The sequence below is a fragment of the Ctenocephalides felis genome, unplaced genomic scaffold, assembly GCF_003426905.1.
Source record: "Ctenocephalides felis isolate EL2017-DRISC unplaced genomic scaffold, ASM342690v1 CF-g0.4_SCAFFOLD_01886, whole genome shotgun sequence".
NCBI lineage: Eukaryota > Metazoa > Arthropoda > Insecta > Siphonaptera > Pulicidae > Ctenocephalides > Ctenocephalides felis.
In genome coordinates, this window is record NW_020538040.1 from 27102726 (window position 1) to 27124234 (window position 21509).

General features: G+C 30.6%; 1 protein-coding gene across 1 annotated transcript in view; it reads left to right on the plus strand.

The window, feature by feature from the left end:
• LOC113374800 (segmentation protein Runt-like) overlaps nucleotides 1-21509 on the plus strand; it is a 105292-nt gene that overhangs the window by 82212 nt on the left and 1571 nt on the right. Inside the window, exons 4-10 of the mRNA XM_026614766.1 lie at nucleotides 9103-9216; nucleotides 14783-15010; nucleotides 15934-16128; nucleotides 16740-16814; nucleotides 16884-16956; nucleotides 18414-18563; nucleotides 18669-18898. Coding sequence (XP_026470551.1) covers nucleotides 9103-9216; nucleotides 14783-15010; nucleotides 15934-16128; nucleotides 16740-16814; nucleotides 16884-16956; nucleotides 18414-18563; nucleotides 18669-18898 — 1065 coding nt within the window. The remainder of the gene's footprint in view (nucleotides 1-9102; nucleotides 9217-14782; nucleotides 15011-15933; nucleotides 16129-16739; nucleotides 16815-16883; nucleotides 16957-18413; nucleotides 18564-18668; nucleotides 18899-21509) is intronic.

Sequence of the window (21509 nt, forward strand, 5' to 3'; positions counted from 1 at the left end):
CGAAATGGACTATTTTCAATTAGAAACATATTTGTATTTAATTAATATTTTAGTGATATATATAAACACTATCAAAGAGCAAGCAACAAAATTAGAAATTACATTTACCTGTACCTTTACAAAATCAAAATGCTGGACGTTTAATCTTATTATTATATATAACATCAAGATAAATGAGTTCACATATGAGCGACTGTATGTGGGGAACGTGAGTTATATCTTTTGCTTACAAAATTATATTAGCTATCATCCGTCTTAATATATTTATCATACCAAAATTTGTCACGCATCGCTAACGGCTGGCTTCATTCATAAATCGGGATGACGGGTTAGCAAAATTATACCCAACTTCGAGGAAAACAGCCCCATGAAAATCTGTCACAAGCACACGAGCGTAATTCGCCCTTAGCGTCGAGCTCACCGTTTGCGACACCTATTACTGTCAAGTGGCGGGGTCACCCATTCCAGAAAATGATACGTCTTTTTTGCACTGATCGAGAATTTATTTGTATTTGTCGTTCGAAACATTTTGTATTGTTTAATATAACATTTAAAATGTGAAGCATTTTAGTCTAAAATTACTATTAGGGTAGGGTGGGGCACAAAGGTCCAATTTGACATTAAGTAATTATAATTACTAAGCCAAGTGAACTACATCACAACACATAACACGAATCAAACAAATTATGGAACTATGTTCAGTAAAATTTATAGTTAATTCTAAATTTTATAAATGTGTTTTTTTACTATTTTCTAAAATTTGTCTTTTATCTCTTTTTACCCCATAGGCCGTGTAAAATGGGACGGCAAAGGGGCAAACAGACCTAATGCCTTATTATTAATTTTAAAGAGATTTTACGAAATAATACCTACATTTTTCCACCAATTTCACGAAAATTTAAATTTCATGGGTACATTTTTTATAAAGACATTTTGTCAGAAATATTCATCAGCAGAGTAGGAATAACTTTTTAACGTATTTTGATTAATTTATCTCTAATTCATTTTTCTTTACTATTTTTTATTGCTTGCACTTTTGTCAGAATGATGCGAGCTTTTATAGAGATTATATAAAAAACTGTTGAATCTAACTTAAAAATAACAATACATTATAATGAAGCAATTAAATAACATATACTTAAAAATTATATTAAGGTCACACAAACTAAACAATAGTGTCACAACCACTAACAATTATAATACTTTTGCTATAGATTTTCAAACATTGCCGTTGTTCTTCTGAGAGCAATGTCGTAAAAATCAAGGTGATGGCTGGTTATGCACCTTTTGCCCTCTACTTTCAAATATTGTTGTTAAATATCGTTCTAACTTTATTTGTTTTTGAGATCGGTGGTGGATTTTTTACACGCGGACCCTTAACCCCGCTTTACTCTATATTATATAGCTTTCTCATAATATCAGCAACTTTTTTTTCATCAATTTAAAGTTTATTTATTATATTAGTTTTAACAATCATTTTTTCATTTAATATTTTTTCAACTATTAAGTTTTTAAAACACTAATAACATGATATAGATGACCCTTGTATTGGTTTGTTCTTCATTAGTTTCCGCCGTTTTTTTCACGACTTTGAAGTGAAACCGTTTTAATACTTACTTACAATTAGAAATACACATCAGGACACATTGGTAAATGCTGTATTTATTACTTGCTTACCTCATTTAATTCTAGTTTTTTTAAATTTATCGTCACGTAAAGTTTACGTTTACGATAACTCTTATATGAATCGACTCATTAACCGTCCTAGCTTCTGGAATGGCTATCATCGGCAACCTCCTTTTTGGAAATAAAATCACTATTGTTCATCCCCTGATTCCCGTCATCGTGAAAGTCGTGTCAAAGATCATTAATTTGCACGGACACATGCAAACCGGCGATAGGTATGGCAGGGAATAGAAACCTTTTATAGAACCATACGCATTTGTCTATGATAAGATTATACATAAAAAAACATCGGTTATATGTATGTGTTTGTATAGTAAATAGTCAAAAGAGTAGGTACTTCTTACTCGTGACACTTATTTAATATAACATTAGATTTATTACACCAATAATAATTAAATCGTCAATAAAGTTTTGCTATACTCTTCATTTTTTATTAGAGACATTTCAAAATATTTTAGGCTTAAAATAAAATTTATTATCATACAGGGTAGGGTGGAACACAGAGGTCTAGATATTATTATTTTTTTTTTTATTTTCTATTTTATTTACAACTGTCCAGTTAAGGACATTTATAAATTTGGGAAATTTATAATTGTCAGCCGTAAAGGGACATTGTATATTATATTGACATGTTGGAAAAACAACTCAATAGTTGTTTACCTATAAATAATTTCTTATAAATAACTAACTTATTTCAATCTGCATCAAGAAAATTATATCACAACAAATAACACATGCCAAACAAACAATTATCTATGTTTTTTGCTGCTTCTCAAAAATTTATAACCTGGTCCAATTTACCTCATAGGCATTGTAAATTGGGACCGCCAGAGGGCGAACAGGACCATTTTTTAACTTCCCGTAGGGTAAGTTATTGTAATGGGCCGAAAATCGGAATTGAAAATTTTTACATTTCTCGACGTTTTGAAGGTTTCTGAACATTTTGGCATACCTCAGAAAAAATGGATGTGTGTGTGTGTGTGTGTGTGTGTATGTGTGTGTGTGTGTGTATGTATGTGTGGATACAAATTTCCAGTCACGTTTTAGGGCGCACGAATCAACCGATTTGAATGGTTCAAAAAACATTCGATTCCTATTGATAGAGAAAAGAGCTGATTAGTTTTTGGTGAAGGCAGGTCCAGCCGTTTCGGAGATACGGAGCAAAGAGTGCAGAAAATAGAAATCGACTTTTTGAGAGAACGGAGTATCCGATTTGAATGATCTAAAAAACATTCAATTAGTAATGATTGGGAGAAGCGTCTATTAGTTTTTGGCAAAGGCAGGCCCAGCCATTTCGAAGATAAGGAGCTAAATATGTAAGAAATGGCAGTTTTTGAGAGAACTAAGCGTCTGATTTAAATGATTCAAAGAACTTTCTGCTTGTCTTAACAAAATAATTGATTTTGAAAAAAAAAAATTGTATAATTTTTTTTTTCTTTTAGTTTTTCTTGTATATCAAAAATAATTTTAAATTTGCAATTCAGTTTATATACTTCTTATAAATATTAGACAATGTTACAATATTTATAATAATCTATTTGAAAACATTCAGTATTCCTCGAACATTGCGTTACGGTACGGGAAGTTCCAGCAATTTGCCTTAAGGCACGATGCCACCCACCCCACTAGTTTGTTTTAATTTACAAAATAATAGCTAAATTAATGAACCAATGCAAAAATATAAATTATTTGGGTGCATTTTTTTATAGATATGGCACTGTAAATAACCTTGATCTAGTGTTCAGTCAGAAATATTCATCAGCAGGGTTGGAATAACTCTTTTATTTGCTATTTTTTATTTTTCACACCTTTGACAGGGTTAAGGTTAAATTAGTTGGTCGTTTTTATCCTTCACCCCCCCCCCCCCTGGTATAAGCTTTTATAGAGTTTATATAAAAAAAACTGTTTAATTTAACTTAAAATTAACAATACATCTTATAAAACAATTACATAGCGTATATTTAAAAATTGCATTGAGGTTTCGTTAACTAAACAATAGTGCTCACAATCAAAACAAATAACAACGAAAGAAAATACTTTTGTTGTGGATTTTCAAACATTGTCGTTTTTCTCCTGATAGCAACGTCGTTAGAATCAAGGTGATGGCTGGTTATACATTTTTTCTTTTCTACTTTCAAATATTGTTGTTAAAAATTCTTAACTTTATTGGTATTTGTGATATCGGTGGTGGTGGAGTTTTTTACCTGCGGACTTTTAAGCCGCGCTCTACTCCATTTATGACTTATTAACTTCCCGTAGGGTAAGTTATTGTAATGGGCCGAAAATCGAAATTGAAAAGTTTTACATTTCTCGACGTTTTGAAGGTTTCTGAACATTTTCGCATACCTCAGAAAAAATTGATGTGTGTGTGTGTGTATGTATGTATGGATACAAATTTCCAGTCACGTTTTTGGGCGCACTGATCAACCGATTTGAATGGTTCAAAAAACATTCGATTCCTATTGATAGAGAAAAGAGCTGATTAGTTTTTGGTGAAGGCAGGTCCAGCCGTTTCGGAGATACGGAGCAAAGAGTGCAGAAAATAGAAATCGACTTTTTGAGAGAACGGAGTATCCGATTTGAATGATCTAAAAAACATTCAATTAGTAATGATTGGGAGAAGCGTCTATTAGTTTTTGGCAAAGGCAGGCCCAGCCATTTCGAAGATAAGGAGCTAAATATGTAAGAAATGGCAGTTTTTGAGAGAACTAAGCGTCTGATTTAAATGATTCAAAGAACTTTCTGCTTGTCTTAACAAAATAATTGATTTTGAAAAAAAAAAATTGTATAATTTTTTTTTTCTTTTAGTTTTTCTTGTATATCAAAAATAATTTTAAATTTGCAATTCAGTTTATATACTTCTTATAAATATTAGACAATGTTACAATATTTATAATAATCTATTTGAAAACATTCAGTATTCCTCGAACATTGCGTTACGGTACGGGAAGTTCCAGCAATTTGCCTTAAGGCACGATGCCACCCACCCCACTAGTTTTGTTTATATGTCATGACATCTTCAAACATTGTCTTATGCAGTTTCTATTGTTTATTATTTTATTTTCCTAAATTAAATTTAGTAACAATTTAAGTGAAATTGCTGAAGTGGCCAAAAAAAATAAATACTGAATATGTTAGTTGTTCCGTGCTTATCGATTCCAGTATTGATTGTCAATTTGAATTCGTTTGCCTACCTCTGATCCGTGCAGCTCACATTATTAGGCACATGCGGACACCCCTCAAATGATCAACCATTTCCCTTAATAACATGCCGCCATGAACGGCTACATCTGACCCGGCGTCACCCTCTCCCAGGCCATCTAATAAAGCACGCAGTCCATATAGGAGTACTCGTGTAAAGCCCTAACTCCTATCGGAAACACCATTTAAACTTCAATTTGGCCATCCATCTAGCACAGTGTCATGTCACACGTACGTAAAGCACGGAACTGGAGTGAGGACACGGATTTTGATTGCTGATGGTTGGATGTCTGATGTCTCTCGACTAACTTCAGATGTACCTTTTCTGATGTGGATTAAGGTTTAATTCGTAAAGTACTTTCTTAAGTTTTATGTCTTAAACTATTGTTTTGAGGAATTTAAATACTGATTTCAAGAGAGAAAAAAATCCAACTACAGAGCGTTTCCTACAGACGTTATTTGGTAATGTTGAAGTATTGAATTCCGGTATTGTGTTATAAATAAAAGCCTTTTTTTTAAGTTTTATCACAACAGAAACCTTTTAGCAATGCTTTTTAAACAAAATTAAGAAGACTTTGTGATTTTTTTTTCTTATATTAAATATTCCTTTTCTTTTTCTTTCGTATTTTGCCTTAACTTAAATTAGATTTTTTTTTAACTTTCCGTAGGAATTTATAGCAATCGCAAAAAAATCGAAAATGAACATTTTTATATATCTTTACGTTTCAGAGGTTTCTGAATATTTTGGCATACCTTAGAAAAATGTATGTATGTGTATGTGTGTGTGTGTGTGTGCAGATACAAATTTTCGTCGACGATTTCGGGAACACCGATCAACCGATTTAAATAATTCAAAAAACGATTTGTATTGATAAGGAGACGTGCTGAATAGTTTTTGGCGGAGGCAGGTCTAGTCCTTCCGAAGATACGGAGCAAAAAGTGCCAAAAACGGTAACACGGTTTTTATGAACATGGAGCGTTCGATTTTAAAAATTCAAAGAACTGATCAAATTTTCATGAAGGCAGGTCTATCGGTTTTGGAGATCTAGTAAAAAAAGTAAAAAAACGCCATTTGGCGGTCAAAAATGATTATTAGACATTTGCACATCAAATTATTAGATATTTTATAGAGATTTTAACAATAAGTATAAATTTTGTTTACATTCCTATGGGTTCCGTATCAATGTTTATCCGTTAGACGGCGACGCGGCGCTTACGCGATTCGATATTTTGTTTCTGTGCAGTAAAAGCAGTACGATTGCTTTGAAAACAGTTCAGAATTTCCAAAATATTTCAAAATAAATTTTTCTTTATAAAGTCTTTTTTTTCAAAAAAAGGTAAATTTTTATCAAAAATGTATAGTTTCTCAAAAATCTAATTTTTTCAGAGTAAATTTTTTTCAAAAATGTTAATCTTTTTTAAAAAAAATAATTTTTGGTACGGAAAGTTCCAGCAATTTGCCTTAAGGCATAATGCTACGCGCCCCACTAGTTATCTATTTAATCTTTACTCAAAAAGGACAAGAAATGCATGTCACAACCGTACCCAACGCACACTCTTCAAAACAATTCATCATTATAACTGAGCTAAATTATCTAAGCAAAAACTATTTGTTGGTAAATAACTACTAATGTTCAACTTGCAGCAAAATAACAAAGTGATATATCTACATACAATTAACAGTTAAGAATTCAAACAAGAAAACTTACTTTTGACTCTTTTCAAAGAACTCAGTCTACAGGTAATGTTAATGTAAAGCCAGGGGCGTAGCGTGCTTTGGCGGGGCTCCGTATCAAAATTTGTTTGGGGCCCCCCTCAACAAGAAATTTTATTTTACAAAATATAAAAATACATAAAATTAAAATATTTATCTATCTATTTTTTTCTAATTTTCTGAATTTTTCACAAATGATTCCAGATTCACTCTCCTTGCCTTTTTTGAAAAACTGAATTATTTAGTGATCTTTAAATTTTATAAAGTTTCTGTCTCTATGAACTTACAGGTCTAGTAGATCTTTCTGTCCTAAAGTCTTTACATATTTTTTAATTAGTTTTGATTTTAAAATTTTTTAGCAGTTGCGATTGTAACTGAAAGGGCCAAGAATAAAATGCATACTGTTATTTCGTTGAGAAAACTGAAAACTGGAAACTGCCTATTGCATTTGAATCCTATCATTATACCTTAACGAAATAAATTTCTTAGATTTCTGTGTTCAAACCTTCATACTTCAAAGATATATTTATAGTATTTCTTTACAGTAATTCATTCGACTGTTTTTCGGAAATGTTTATTAATTCTCGATTTCAAAAAGACAACTGTTACTACTTATGTGGCAAAGGTTTTAAGATCTTTGTTTGCTTTGTGAAATTAATATATATCCAAACAGCAATAGTATACGTTAAAATAAGATTTCGGGTCTAAAATTTTCTCATATTGTGATAACCCATTATAATAACTTTTGATAACTCATCATAATAACGCTTCATTATCTTTTGTTTTTTGTCCTTTAGAATAGTTATTGCAATCCACCTTTTTTGCATATTATTTGGACTTCTTTAGCAAACTAATTCAATAAATTTTCATATCTTAATTCCACAGTCTGTTTAAAAAATTACTTAATAAAATACTAGTTTTCGTAAGTCATTACGGGCATGTTGTAAAGTTTCAGAAATGAAACTAATAATTTGAAATAGTGAAGAAATAAACCTGAAAATGATTTAGTTGATCACACTTATGAAAATCTATTAAACTTACGCGTCATGCAGACAATTCAAGTAGTAACAACAACAAACATTAAAATATTACAAATATAACAATAAAAATTCCAAATTCCAATTTTCGATTAAGAATGTAAAATCTGAATTAGTTTTATAGATTTGTTGACAAGAATATTAACTTATCGGATGTGCGTTAGCTTAAATTTAATACCTTTCGATAACAAAAGGAAATGCAAACTATATTAAAATTATTCAATTTTTTGAAAACTTGTTGATTTGCTTTCTGCTTGCGCTCGTTGGGGGCCCCCTCGGCTCGGGGGCCTCGTATTTTTGATACGGCTGATACGGCGGTAGTTACGCCCCTGTGTAAAGCACTGATTAATTGGAAGTTGTCGGAACAATTATATTTCATTTTTCTCCATTTGGACCCTATCTCAAAATATGTATAGTTTAGCTATTATAACGGCTGTCATTACCGTATCCTGGCACAACCGTACCCAGTCTCCCCTACTAAAGAATCAGAATATGATATTAATAATATTTAAAAAATATATGAAAACTATTACGTTGGAAAATCAATGGACAGTGGACAAAATTGTTTTGTAACATTTTATATGTAAGGATTTATATTTTGAACACGTGTTTTATTGTGATTTGAATTATTGTTAGTGTGTTGTCAGTGGTATTTACTCGCTACCATAGTATATTATGTGAAATATTTCTCTTCCTTGCCGATGACGAAACGATAAACATCTATTTTAAACTAGTGGGGTGTATGGCATCGTGCATTAAGGCAAATTGCTGGAACTTCCCGTACCGTAACGAATTGTTCGAGGAATACTGAATGTTTTCCAATAGATTATTATAAATATTGTAACATTGTCTAATATTTATAAGAATTATATAAACTGAATTGCAAAGTTAAAGTTATTTGTTTAAAGTATATTAGAACTTTAGTCAGAATTAAAAATAAAATCTGATTTATTTTCGATATACAAAAAAAATGTTTTTGAAAAAAAAATTGAAAAAAAAGTATTTTGAAACAAAAATTTTATTTTCCAAAATCAATTATTTTGTTAAAACAAGCAGAAAGTTCTTTGAGTCATTTAAATCGGACGCTTAGTTCTCTCAAAACCTGCCATTTTTTTAACATTCAGCTCTGTATCTTCGAAATGGCTGGGCCTAGCAAAAACTAATAACCACTTCTTCAAATCATTACTAATTAAATGTTTTTAGATCATTCAAATCGGATACTCCGTTTTCTCAAAAACTCGATTTCTATTCCGTAACTGCTGAACCTGCCTTTGCCAAAAACTAGTCAGCACATCTCCCTATCAATAGGAATCCAATGTTTTTTGAACCATTCAAATCGGTTGATCCGTGCGCCTGAAAACGTGACCGAAAAATTGTATCCATACATACATACACGCTTTTAGCAACTAAGTTACTATTATTAATAAGTAATTAATTTGTTAAATTATTTTTAAATATTTACAGGCAAGAGTTTCACGTTAACGATAACGATTTCGACGTCTCCACCTCAAGTCGCAACTTATACGAAAGCAATCAAAGTAACAGTCGATGGGCCCAGAGAACCGAGGAGTAAAACTAGTAAGTAAATCATTTTATATCTACTTAATAAATTTAATAATATTTTACATAATTTTATTTACTTATCTAGTATCATTTTTCTGCACTGCAAAAAAAAACATTGAAAATATTTTCATAGAGAATAAAAAAAACATGCTTTTACAGTTTTACAATGTAATATTAACAAATAATGAATCTATTAATCAATTGATGTATTATTAAAATATAACGATCATTTATAAAATTTACTATTAAAATCTATGCTTGAATTTATGAATTATGAAAATAAATTAGGGAACACGAAAATAAATTAACAAAATCATGCTAGAACCTTATAAATAAGGAAAGATTTTGATCAAAAAAACCTTACTATCCGATAAGAACAGTCTTATATAGTCCGCTTTCTATAATATTCTATATTAAGATAATGAGTGCCAATTAAATTATGTCAAGTTGTAGTGCGCTAATTGCAATAATAGTAAAGCGCTAATTATGACATAGTTTTTATCAAAAAATCTAATTTCTTATTTTTTTGAGGGCATTCTGAATATTTTGGTAACAAGAAAACAAATGTATGCTTAAGACTTAAAAATCTTTCATTTTAATTTGTTTTTTTTTTTATAAAACTAAAACATAAGTTGCATTGAATAATTATGACTATGTGAGAACTAGAAGAAAGAAAAAATATTAATAGGTGTAAGTGGCATTATGCTATGAGGCAAATTGCAAGACCTTCCTAATATGTATGAAAAATCAAGTTTATCAACTAAGTCATTATCAAATTTGTTTAACTTCAACGAATTTTTATACCACTTTTTGTAGACCTATAATTAATTATTTTTAGGACAATGACAATTTTTTATTTTTTAAAATCAATTCAGGATTTTTGCTAAAACGGGAATGAAAAATTTTGCACTATTATGTTAATTGTTTAATGTTAATGGTTCGACCGATCCATTAAAGAGAACTAATTAACGCAAGTTCTAATCTTGTTCAATCGAATGGCTTCTAAAATCAGTGCTTTTGAGAAAACGTCGACAAAGTTCAAAAATTGACTCACATGTATTATTTTTTTTTATTTGGACTCAAATGATTTAGAATCACTATATTAGATTTTCTGGCAAAAACATAAACTTCTCCTTCGAGATGATCATAAGTTATCAGTTGTAAATGTCAACATGAGTGCCTGTAAAATCATATATTTCAGTGAAGCTTTTTCTACGGAATTTATTTTTACTTTTACTGTTTTTACTTTAATTTTATAAAATGAAACTCGATATTCTTAATCTTCGTTAGTATTGGTTACTCAATTGCGTGAAATTCACTATAGCTAGTATATAGACAAAACATTTTTAACTTTATTTTGTTTCGAGATATTGGTGATGAACCTTTTTATCCACGGACTTTTAAGTCCTGATCTATCATATACTAAATTATAATTTTAGAAATTTTTTTTTTTATGGGAAAGTGCATGCAAATAATAAAAAATGTGTCTTTTACGCATTGTTGTTAGTTATGAAACTATATTATAGGAATTTATTGACTTTTCATTTTTTCGTTTTTATATAAATTAACATTGTACCACTACACCAATAATTAAATTGGTATCTTTATTAACTTTGGTAATTTTATCGAGTCACTTTCTGTTACTATCAATGAGTGTATATAAGATAGCGTTCAAGGAACTTTTTTAATTATTACCCCAAAATGTTTTGTCCAAGTTGATATTACCCCATACGGGCAACCATGTAGCAAATACAGTAAACATCAATTAAAAACATATACTTCTTACCCCCCAAAATTTCATTTTTACCCCATTTGGGGTAATTTACCCCGGTTCATCGTCCGTCTTATATTATAAGGCATTAACCAGAAAACAATCAGGCGCCAAATGTACGTGAGCTGCACTTTGATTATAACAATTCAGTCTGAAAATGGTTTAAATCGTTATGTACCGAGTCTATTAATATATGTAGATGGCGCCTCCGAAGTGGCGCCTATATGTTTAGCATAAGTACTATGGAGTATTTATAATTACCCCAAACATCGTCTTGGGTTTGGTTATTCTATTCGGCGTTTATTAGTTTATTTCTATTACAATTAACTACACACATTGGAATCATTTCAGAAGACTAGATTCAAATTCCTTTGTATGCGTTTAGTTATAATAAATTTTGATCTTTCATAATAAACCAACCAAAATTTTATGAACGTCTGCAACAAATGTCATAAAACTTCTACCTAGATCTCGTTGACCGCCTGTTCTTGTTTCTAATAATTGGTACTTTTGAGATATTCATTAATATAATATATCGAATTAAATAAAATTTTATTTAAACAAGAACCTAATAATTGGTTTATAAAGAAGAATAAATTTGAATGGTATTAAATAAATACTTTTATTTTGGTAAAAGCCAAAATTCGGTGATAGTATTGACTGTAACTGTTCTGAAAAAAATTAGAAAACTAGTGGGGCGCATGGCATCGTGCCTTAAGGCAAATTGCTGTACTTCCCGTAGCAAAAATTATTTTTTTAAAAAAAGATTAACATTTTTTAAAAAAAATTACTTTTAAAAAAAAAAATTTGACAAAAATTTACTTTTTTTTAAAAAAAAAAGACTTTGAAGAAAAATTTCTGAACTATTTTTTAAAGTAATCATACTGCTTTAACTGCATAGAGACGAAATATCGAATCGCGTAAGCGCCGCGCCGCCGTCTAACGAATAAACATTGGTACGGAACCCATAGGAATGTAAACAAAATTTATACTTATTGTTAAAATCTCTATAAAATATCTATTAATTTGATGTGCATATGTCTAATGAGCATTTTTGACCGCCAAATGACATTTTTTATTACTAGATCTCCGAAACCGCTAGACCTGCCTTCATGAAAATTTGATCAGTTCTTCATCTTGTTAATACAAGTAAAATGTTTATTCAATTATTCAAGTCGGACGCTCCGTTCTCTTAAAAACTGAGTTACCGTTTTTAGCACTTTTTGCCTCATATCTTCGGAACGGCTAGACCTGCCTTCGCCAAAATCTAATCAGCATGTCTTCTTATTAATATGAATCGAATGTTTTTTTGAATTATTCAAATCGCTTCATCCGTGTTCCTGAAATCGTCGACGAAAATTTATATCAGAACACACATACACACAGGCACACACACACATACATCAATTTTTTCTAGGGTATGCCAAAATATTCAGAAACCTCTGAAACGTAAAGATATATAAAATTTTTCATTTTCGATTTTTTTGCGATTACTGTTACTTGTAAATCGTCGACGAAAATTTGTATCCGCACACGCACACATACACGCACACACACACATACACACACGCACACATACATCCATTTTTTCTAAGGTATGCCAAAATATTCAGAAACCTCTGAAACGTAAAGATATATAAAATTTTTCATTTTCGATTTTTTTGCGATTACTGTAACTTGTAAATCGTCGACGAAAATTTGTATCCGCACACGCACACACACACGCACACATACACATACACACACGCACACATACATCCATTTTTTCTAAGGTATGCCAAATTGTTCAGAAACCTTTGAAACGTAAAGATATATAAAAATTTTCATTTTCGATTTTTTGCGATTACTTATACTTGCCCTACGGGAAGTTAATAAAATGGAGAGCAATACAAACATATTATTCAAACCTTTTAGTTTAATATATTGAAAAGAATATACTGAAAATTTTAAAACGTGCTTCTGAAAAAGTTCTAAATTTTTATTGTCATCGAGCAACAAATTATATCAATTGCCTGGGCGTAAAATAAAAATACATATGAATAGTTGTTATTTATAATAATTAGAGCAAGTCCGTTTGTCATAAGAATAAATCAGAATTCGAAATTTTATAAGTATAATATATAAAATGTTAAGAAGAAAATATCTCTCATAATACCAACACATTTTTTAAATCAAAGAATTTAGATATACGCACTATAAAATTATTTGAACAAAATATCCCTCAAATTATGAATAAAATTATGACTGGATTAGCTGCACTAAAAATTGTATCTCAACATCTAATACCGCTGCAGACAAAATTTAATCTCATGGGGTACATGACATTCTTATGAGGTCTTTCAATCGTCAAGTTTATAAATAAATCTCAAGTCAAGAAAAACAATTTTTATAGCATCGTTTGAAGCTACCTTCCGCCTCATATACATGATACACGTTCCACTAAATGTGTACTAAAATCAGAATAAAAACTTAATCTGGGTGGTCTACTAACAAACTACCTCGATTCAATTTTAAGTAGTGCACAAATACTTTTCAAACTATCATGACCTACTTTGCAATTTTTAGATTTTAGATTTAGTCTCGTTTTAAACTTTTCATACTACGCACACACAAAAGCACGTACATTGATTGTTTTGAATTGTAAGTATCGAAACGTAAAAATATCAAACAATAATTATTACAATTATGGTACAAAATTTTGTTTAATCACAGTACATAACAATCATAAAACACCCAAAGTATCTCTATGGTAGGAAATCATTGTCACTACCGACGATATTGTTATTTTGCAATTAACATTTTTCTAGAAAACTCTTACTCGCTCAATGCTCGTATCTCGAATTTTGCTCGTATGTCGAAGCAACTTGTAAGTCTTTCATTTCAATCATAAATGTATTAATGATATTTCAGCGCATCTTTGTATTGAGGCTGATAATATTTACCTGCAACAAATTTCCAGCAACTTTGTGAAATTATTGATAAAATTAAAATGAATTTATTAGACAGTTTACTTATAAACCTAAAATAATAATAGGTCTTTTTATCAAAATATTACAAAAATTAGAAAGTGGGGTGCATGGCATCGTGCCTTAAGGCAAATTGCTGGAACTTTATGTACCATAATTAAAAATCTTGGTACGGAACCCAAAAAAATTTACCAAAATGTGTACACATTATGAAAATCTCTATAAAATAACTGATAATTTGATGTGCAAAGTCCAATAAACATTTTTGGCCGCCAAATGACATTTTTTTTAACTTATTTTTATTGAGAATCCATAACCGCTAGACCTGCTTTCATAAAAATTATTATTATTATCATTAATTATTATCAGTAGTTCATCTTGTCAATACAAGTAAAATGTTTTTTGAATTATTAAAATCGGACGCCCCGTTCTCTTAAAAACTGAGTTAACGTTTTCGGCACTTTTTGCCCCGTATCATTGGAACCGCTAGACCTGTCTTCGCCAGTCTCCTTATTAATATGAATCGAATTTTTGTTTTTGAATCATTCAAATCGGTTGATCCGTGTTCCCGAGATCGTCGACGAAAATTTCATACATCCATTTTTTCATCACACTCATACATCCATTTTTTCTAAGGTATGCCAAAATGTTCAGAAACCTCTAAAACGTAAAGATATGTAAAAATTTTTATTTTCGATTTTTTTGCGATTACTATAGCTTGCCCTACGGGAAGTAAAAAATAATCTTATAAATCTTAAATTTACATGTGCAATTCATATGTATACCCTGTTATTATTTCTTGCTAAGATTCTTCAAAAACCTAATGCGTGCTGATTCGTCTCAGTGCTCTCTCTTCTAGGGCAGCAACAGCAATTCCACTTCGCATTCAGTCACAACTTAGGGCACAATTTAGGCCACATCAACCACAACTTAGGACAAATTGGTCATCAACTTTCGCACCATAACCTGGCTGGACACCATAATTTGGGGCACAACTTAGGTCACAATTTGACGGGGCACAATTTAGTTGATCCGCTGGTTGGATTTAGGATGCCACCGTCGGCTTGTCAAAGTGAGTATCTTGTAATGTGTATTTTAAGTATTGATTTTAAATATTGTAGTTTAGTTTAGATTTGATAGTAGAATTGAAGACCTCATGTTTCCATTAATTGTGTATCCAAGCTGTATTGTGATTATAAGAATTTTATGTGTATGCCTACGAAGCTTGAGAAATGTTTAGTGGAACATTTTTGTCATCCAATAAAATAAATGTAAATATTAACCGAATTTGTTTAATTTTATTATACAATACTATTCAAATAACTCAATGATTAGATTCTGAACGAATCAACTTGATTAATAAAACTACTATTATGCAGATTATGTATTTTATTTATTACATATTTTTGAAAAAATCATTCTTTCTACTGCAACAAATATTGCAATTCAGTTTAGGAAGAAACAGATATTATAGATGTCAAAAAATATATGTCTAAAATTTCACAAATTTTTTAGTCAATCAATACACAATCACAATTCTATTTAATTCTAGAACATATGCACGAGCAAGTTTTTTTTTAAAGTTCTTAGTTTATTTCATATTTTTTTTAAAGTTCTTAGTTTAAAATTATGGTGCTCCATGGCGTAAAACTCGCCGTAGCGAGCATAGCGTGAAACGCGCACTATCTGGTCGCAATATTAAGCCGCTCTGGCAACCTGACATAGGGCAGTTGCGATGTTCATTTTTACATGAAAATATAGATCAAAAATATGTTTCCAATTAAAAATTATCCTATTTCGGGCACTACGAGGTAAAATGGCAATGGAAAATTTATCACACTATTCTTTCCTGAATCGAGTTAAAGTCTAACTCAGTTCATAGATCTACCCTAGGGTAGAACTCCCCATTATTAAATAAGATCGCTTCAATAGAAATACAAAAATGTCCATAAATGTCATCCTTCTGACATGTTGACTATATTTTTTTTTCATTAGACATGTCACAGTTTGGATCTGAAGGTGCATGGGCTTACGGAGCGGGTGCTTATTCGCCGTACCTTGCTGGACCCACAGGTGGTGCCTCGGCTCCCAGTGCCGTGGCGGCCACGGCCAACAATTCTGTACTTGCTCCATCACAATTCGCACCACCTGCTGGGCAAGTTAACGCCGCTACTGTAGCAACTTCAAATGGTGAGTTGAATAATGATACCAAAAAGGTATCAATGTATATTATAGTTATGCGCACCAATTAAGAATTGCGATGGTATAAGTTGATTGTAATAGAGGAGACAGGACATTGTTGTGCCAGGGTACGGTAGTGACAGTCGTGATAATAACTAAACTATACTGAGTTAAAAGAGACAGATTGTTAACTTTGTTTTAAAAATTATGTTTCCTTATATATTGTTATATATTATTCATGAGCTTTGTTCAAATACTTATGTTGTGTTGTTACATATTATTGTTATCAACGTCAATAAAAGTCGCTACAAACCATTTCGGTGTTCTAGTTTTATGCCTGTCACAACCGTCGCGCGAGAACTGTTGATACACTCGCCGTTTTGTTTGTTTTTAAGACAAATCGTATTTAAGGGCAGCGTTTCATTAATTTTATGTATACAAATGTTTAAATTACCATTTAATTTACTTTTGTCCCAGCTAACTGGTGAATTAACAAAATTATTGCTGATAAAAAAAAGTGGCACAACCGTACACAGTTTCCCCTAATCTTTATTTTCTACTATATATTTTTATTCGTTTATATTCATCACCTAATAATATATCGCTCTAATTAATTATAGGAAATAATTCGGCGTACTGTTCGAGGCAAACCAATGATACTGATAATTCAGACACATTTAATAATTCTAATCAATGTAAGTACAACTAATAAATTAAACAAATTTCTAAAATAACGAAAGTTCATTTATTAAATCTGTTTGCAGTATTACCGGACTCCACGGCGGATCTGGAACAACATTTAAGCGGCCTAGTTGAACATACATCTTCGCCTGAACGGTAAATAATAAATTATTAGATACATACTAATATAATTTAATATTTAAACTATGAACTTTTTGAATTTATATATATATATATATATATATATATATTTCAAAGTAACTAGCAGCCCATTCGTCGAAATAAAAAAGGTATAAAGTATAAAAACTTTTATTTATACGTTTCGACACAAGATGCGTGTCATCATTCAGCAACTACAACAATTTGAAAATTTTATTAACTAATATGAACAACAATATAGATTATTATAGCATAGAGAAACATTATACAACACCACAGGACAAAAACACTCAACAAAAATTTATTTTTAAAAAATTAAACTTAATAACATATTAGAGAAAAACATTTTTTTAGAAAAAATTATGTATAACTAAAAGATTTGAAAACTAATTTGACTAAAAGTTATGAAATGCATAAAAGTTATGAAATGCATTTCATAACTTTTAGTCAAATTAGTTTTCAAATCTTTTAGTTATACATAATTTTTTCTAAAAAAATGTTTTTCTCTAATATGTTATTAAGTTTAATTTTTTAAAAATAAATTTTTGTTGAGTGTTTTTGTCCTGTGGTGTTGTATAATGTTTCTCTATGCTATAATAATCTATATTGTTGTTCATATTAGTTAATAAAATTTTCAAATTGTTGTAGTTGCTGAATGATGACACGCATCTTGTGTCGAAACGTATAAATAAAAGTTTTTATACTTTATACCTTTTTTATTTCGACGAATGGGCTGCTAGTTACTTTGAAATATGTTTCAACGTCGAAAAAACTATCAAGATATATATATATATATATATATATATATATATATATATATGGACACAATTTCAATTGGAATGTGTATGTATGTGTGGATACAATTTTTTGTCGAAGATTTCGAGAACACGGATCAACCGATTTGAATGATTCAAAAAGCATTCTATTCCTATTGATAAGGAGACGTACTGATTAGTTTTTAATAAAGGCAGGTCTATCCGTTTCCAAGATACAGGGCAAATAATGCTTCAGCTTTTGTGAGAACGAAGCCTCCGATCATAATAATTTAAAAAGCATTTTACTTGTAGTGACAAAATGAATAACTGATTATATTTTTATGAAACGGTTCTAGCGGTTACGAAAAACTAGTGAAAATGTAAAAAAAATGTAATTTTGCGCTCAAAATTGATCATTAGACATATACACAACAAATTATAAAATATTTTAATAAGTACGTATTTTGTTTTTATTCAAAAAATTTAGGATATAAAAAATATTTTTTAGAAAAGTCGATTTTTTTCAAAAATTTCAAAATTCTCGAAAATTTAATGTTTAATTTTCAAAAAAATTAAAGCTTTTTTGAACATTTTAATTCTTGGTACAAAAAGTTCCAACAATTTTCCTTAAAGCACGATGTCATCCACCACTAGATTTTATATAAATTCATAATTATAAAGTTTATTTCCTATTTTGAGGTATGTGCCTTCTACGACGGAAAATGGACCCACTCAGCAACATGTGACCTCTCAGCAAAATAATTCTGGAGATTTTTCGCATAACAGAAGTTTATCCAGTGAATCTCAACAGAGCGATTCGCCTGTTCAAGATGATTTACTATCAACGAGGTGATTTAAATTTATGTGACAAAAACCAAGCATCGAAAAAACAGTTTTCATTCAAAAATTTTATTAAAATAAACAATATTATTATTCACAAAGCGTTTTTTTTAGTACAATGGACGCTGGTACGCAGTGGTGCTCTCCCCTTTCTGCAAATGCAACAGCATCCGGAATTTTCTCCGGATCGGCCGGAACCAATACGAACTCCGGCGTTGGCAATACGTCATCTGCTACGTATCATCCGCAGTACCCTTCTGTGCTGCCGGCTGCTAGTCTTCTTTATTCGCAACTGTATGCTGGTCAATATCACCATCATCATCATAATATCATCAATGGTGCAGGTAATATAGAAGGTTGATAAATTGCGCATTATGAATGAACCCTTAATTAACATTTAGATTCGAAAATGTTGGGCCAAAGATGTACAAACTAGCGCAGCGTTTGCGACCATTTTCGCACGAAGAGTACAGATTATTACAAAAATAATAATGATTTTGTATTTTGAAGTTTTTTGTTAACTCCCCGTAGTGCAAGTTATAGTAATCGCAAAAAAATCGAAAATGAAAATTTTTATATATCTTTACGTTTCAAAGGTTTTTGAATATTTTGGCAAAACTTAGAAAAAATGGATGTATGTGTGTGTGTGCGGATACAAATTTTTGTCGACGATTTCGGGAACACCGATCAACCGATTTAAATAATTCAAAAAAAATCGATTAGTACTGATAAGGTGACGTGCTAATTAGTTTTTGGCGAAGGCAGGTCTAGCGGTTCCGAAGATAGGGGGCAAAAAGTGGCAAAAATGGTAACTCAGTTTTTAAGAGAACGGAGCGTCCGATTGTAATAATTCAAAAAACATTTTACTTGTATTGACAAGATAAAGAATTAATCAAATTTTTATGAAGGTAGGTCTAGCGGTTTCGGAGATCTAATAAAAAAAGTAAACTAGCTGTAAGTGAAATTCTGTCTTAAGGCAATTAGGGCATCGTACCTTAAGGCAAATTGCTGGAACTTCCCGTACCAAAAATTATTATTTTTTTAAAAACGATTAACATTTTTGAAAAAAAATTACTTCGAAAAAATAAGATTTTTGAGAAACTATAAATTTGACAAAAAATTACTTTTTAAAAAAAAAATTTTTTTTTATTTTTAAATCTTTTTTTTTTGAAAAAAAATGTTTTCTACAATTTGACATATGTTGGAAGATCTGAACTTTTTTTCAAAGCAATCGTACTGCTTTAACTGCATAGAGACAAAATATAAAGCGCGTAAGCGCCGCGTCGCTGTCTAACGGTTAAACATTAGTACGGAACACATAGAAATGTAAACAAAATTTATACTTATTGTTAAAATCTCTATAAAATATCTGATAATTTGATGTGCATATGTCTAATGATTATTTTAGACCGCCAAATGGCATTTTTTTTTTACTTTTTTTGTTAGTTCTCCGAAACCGCTAGACCTGCCCTTATGAAAATTTGATCAAATCTTCATCTTGTCAATACAAGTAAAATGTTTTTTGAATTATTAAAATCGGACGCTCCGTTTTCTTAAAAACTGAGGTACCGTTTTTGGCTCTTTTTGCCCCATCCATTTTTTCTTCCAAAATATTCAGAAACCTCTGAAACGTAAAGATATATAAAAATTTTCATTTTCGATTTTTTTGCGATTATAATAACTTACCCTACGGGAAGTTAAAAAATGCCATTTGGCGATCAAAAATGATCATTAGACATATGGACATCAAATTATCAGATATTTTATAGAGATTTTAACAATAAGTATAAATTTTGTTTACATTCCTATGGGTTCCGTACCAATGTCATCTGTTAGACGGCGACGCGGCGCTTACGCGCTTTGACATCTCGTCTCTATGCAGTTAAAGCAGTACGATTGCTTTGACAAAAAAATCAGAATTTCCAAAATATGTCAAAATATTTTTTTTTTCAAAAAAAAGTAATTTTTTGTCAAATTTATAGTTTCTCAAAGATCTAATTTTTTCGAAGTAAAATTTTTTCAAAAATGTTAATCGTTTTTTTAAAAAAAATAATAATTTTTGGTACAGGAAGTTTCAGCATTTTGCCTTAAGGCACGATGCCATGCGCTCCACTATTTAATAAATATTTTGTAATGCTTGCGATCACCGTACCGAGACATTTGCTTCTAATATGTATTTACGTTTGGCCTACGCGGACTATGCTTGCCAATGTAGGGTAGGGGATTAAAAAACTATTGGTTATAAGGAGTTCATTTATCCGCAGGCAAAATTAATGTTAACTAGCTGTAAGTGGAATTCTGTCTTAAGGCAATTAGGGCATCGTGCCTTAAGGCAAATTGCTGGAACTTCCCGTACCAAAAATTATTATTTTTTTTTTAAACGATTAACATTTTTGAAAAAAAATTACTTTGAAAAAATAAGATTTTTGAGAAACTATAAATTGGACAAAAAATTAGTTTTTTTTTGAAAAAAAAAAAATTTTTTAAAAAAAATTTTTTTTTTAATTTTTTTTTTTTTTTTTTGGAAAAAAATTTTTTTTTTCTTTATTTTGACATATTGTGGAAGATCTGAACTTTTTTTTTCAAAGCAATCGTACTGCTTTAACTACATAGGGACAAAATATAAAGCGCGTAAGCGCCGCGTCGTTGTCTAACGCATAAGCATTGGTACGGAACCGATAGGAATGTTAACAAAATGTATACTTATTGTTAAAATCTCTATGAAATGTCTGATAATTTGATGTGCATATGTCTAATGATCATTTTTGACCGCCAAATGGCTCATTTTTTTACTTTTTCCTCTATATCTCCGAAACCGCTGGACCTACCTTCATGAAAGTTGTATCGATTCTTTATCTTGTCAATACAAATAAAATGTTTTTTGAATTATTAAAATCGGACGCTCCGTTCTCTTAAAAACTGAGTTACCGTTTTCGGAACTTTTTGCCCCGTGTC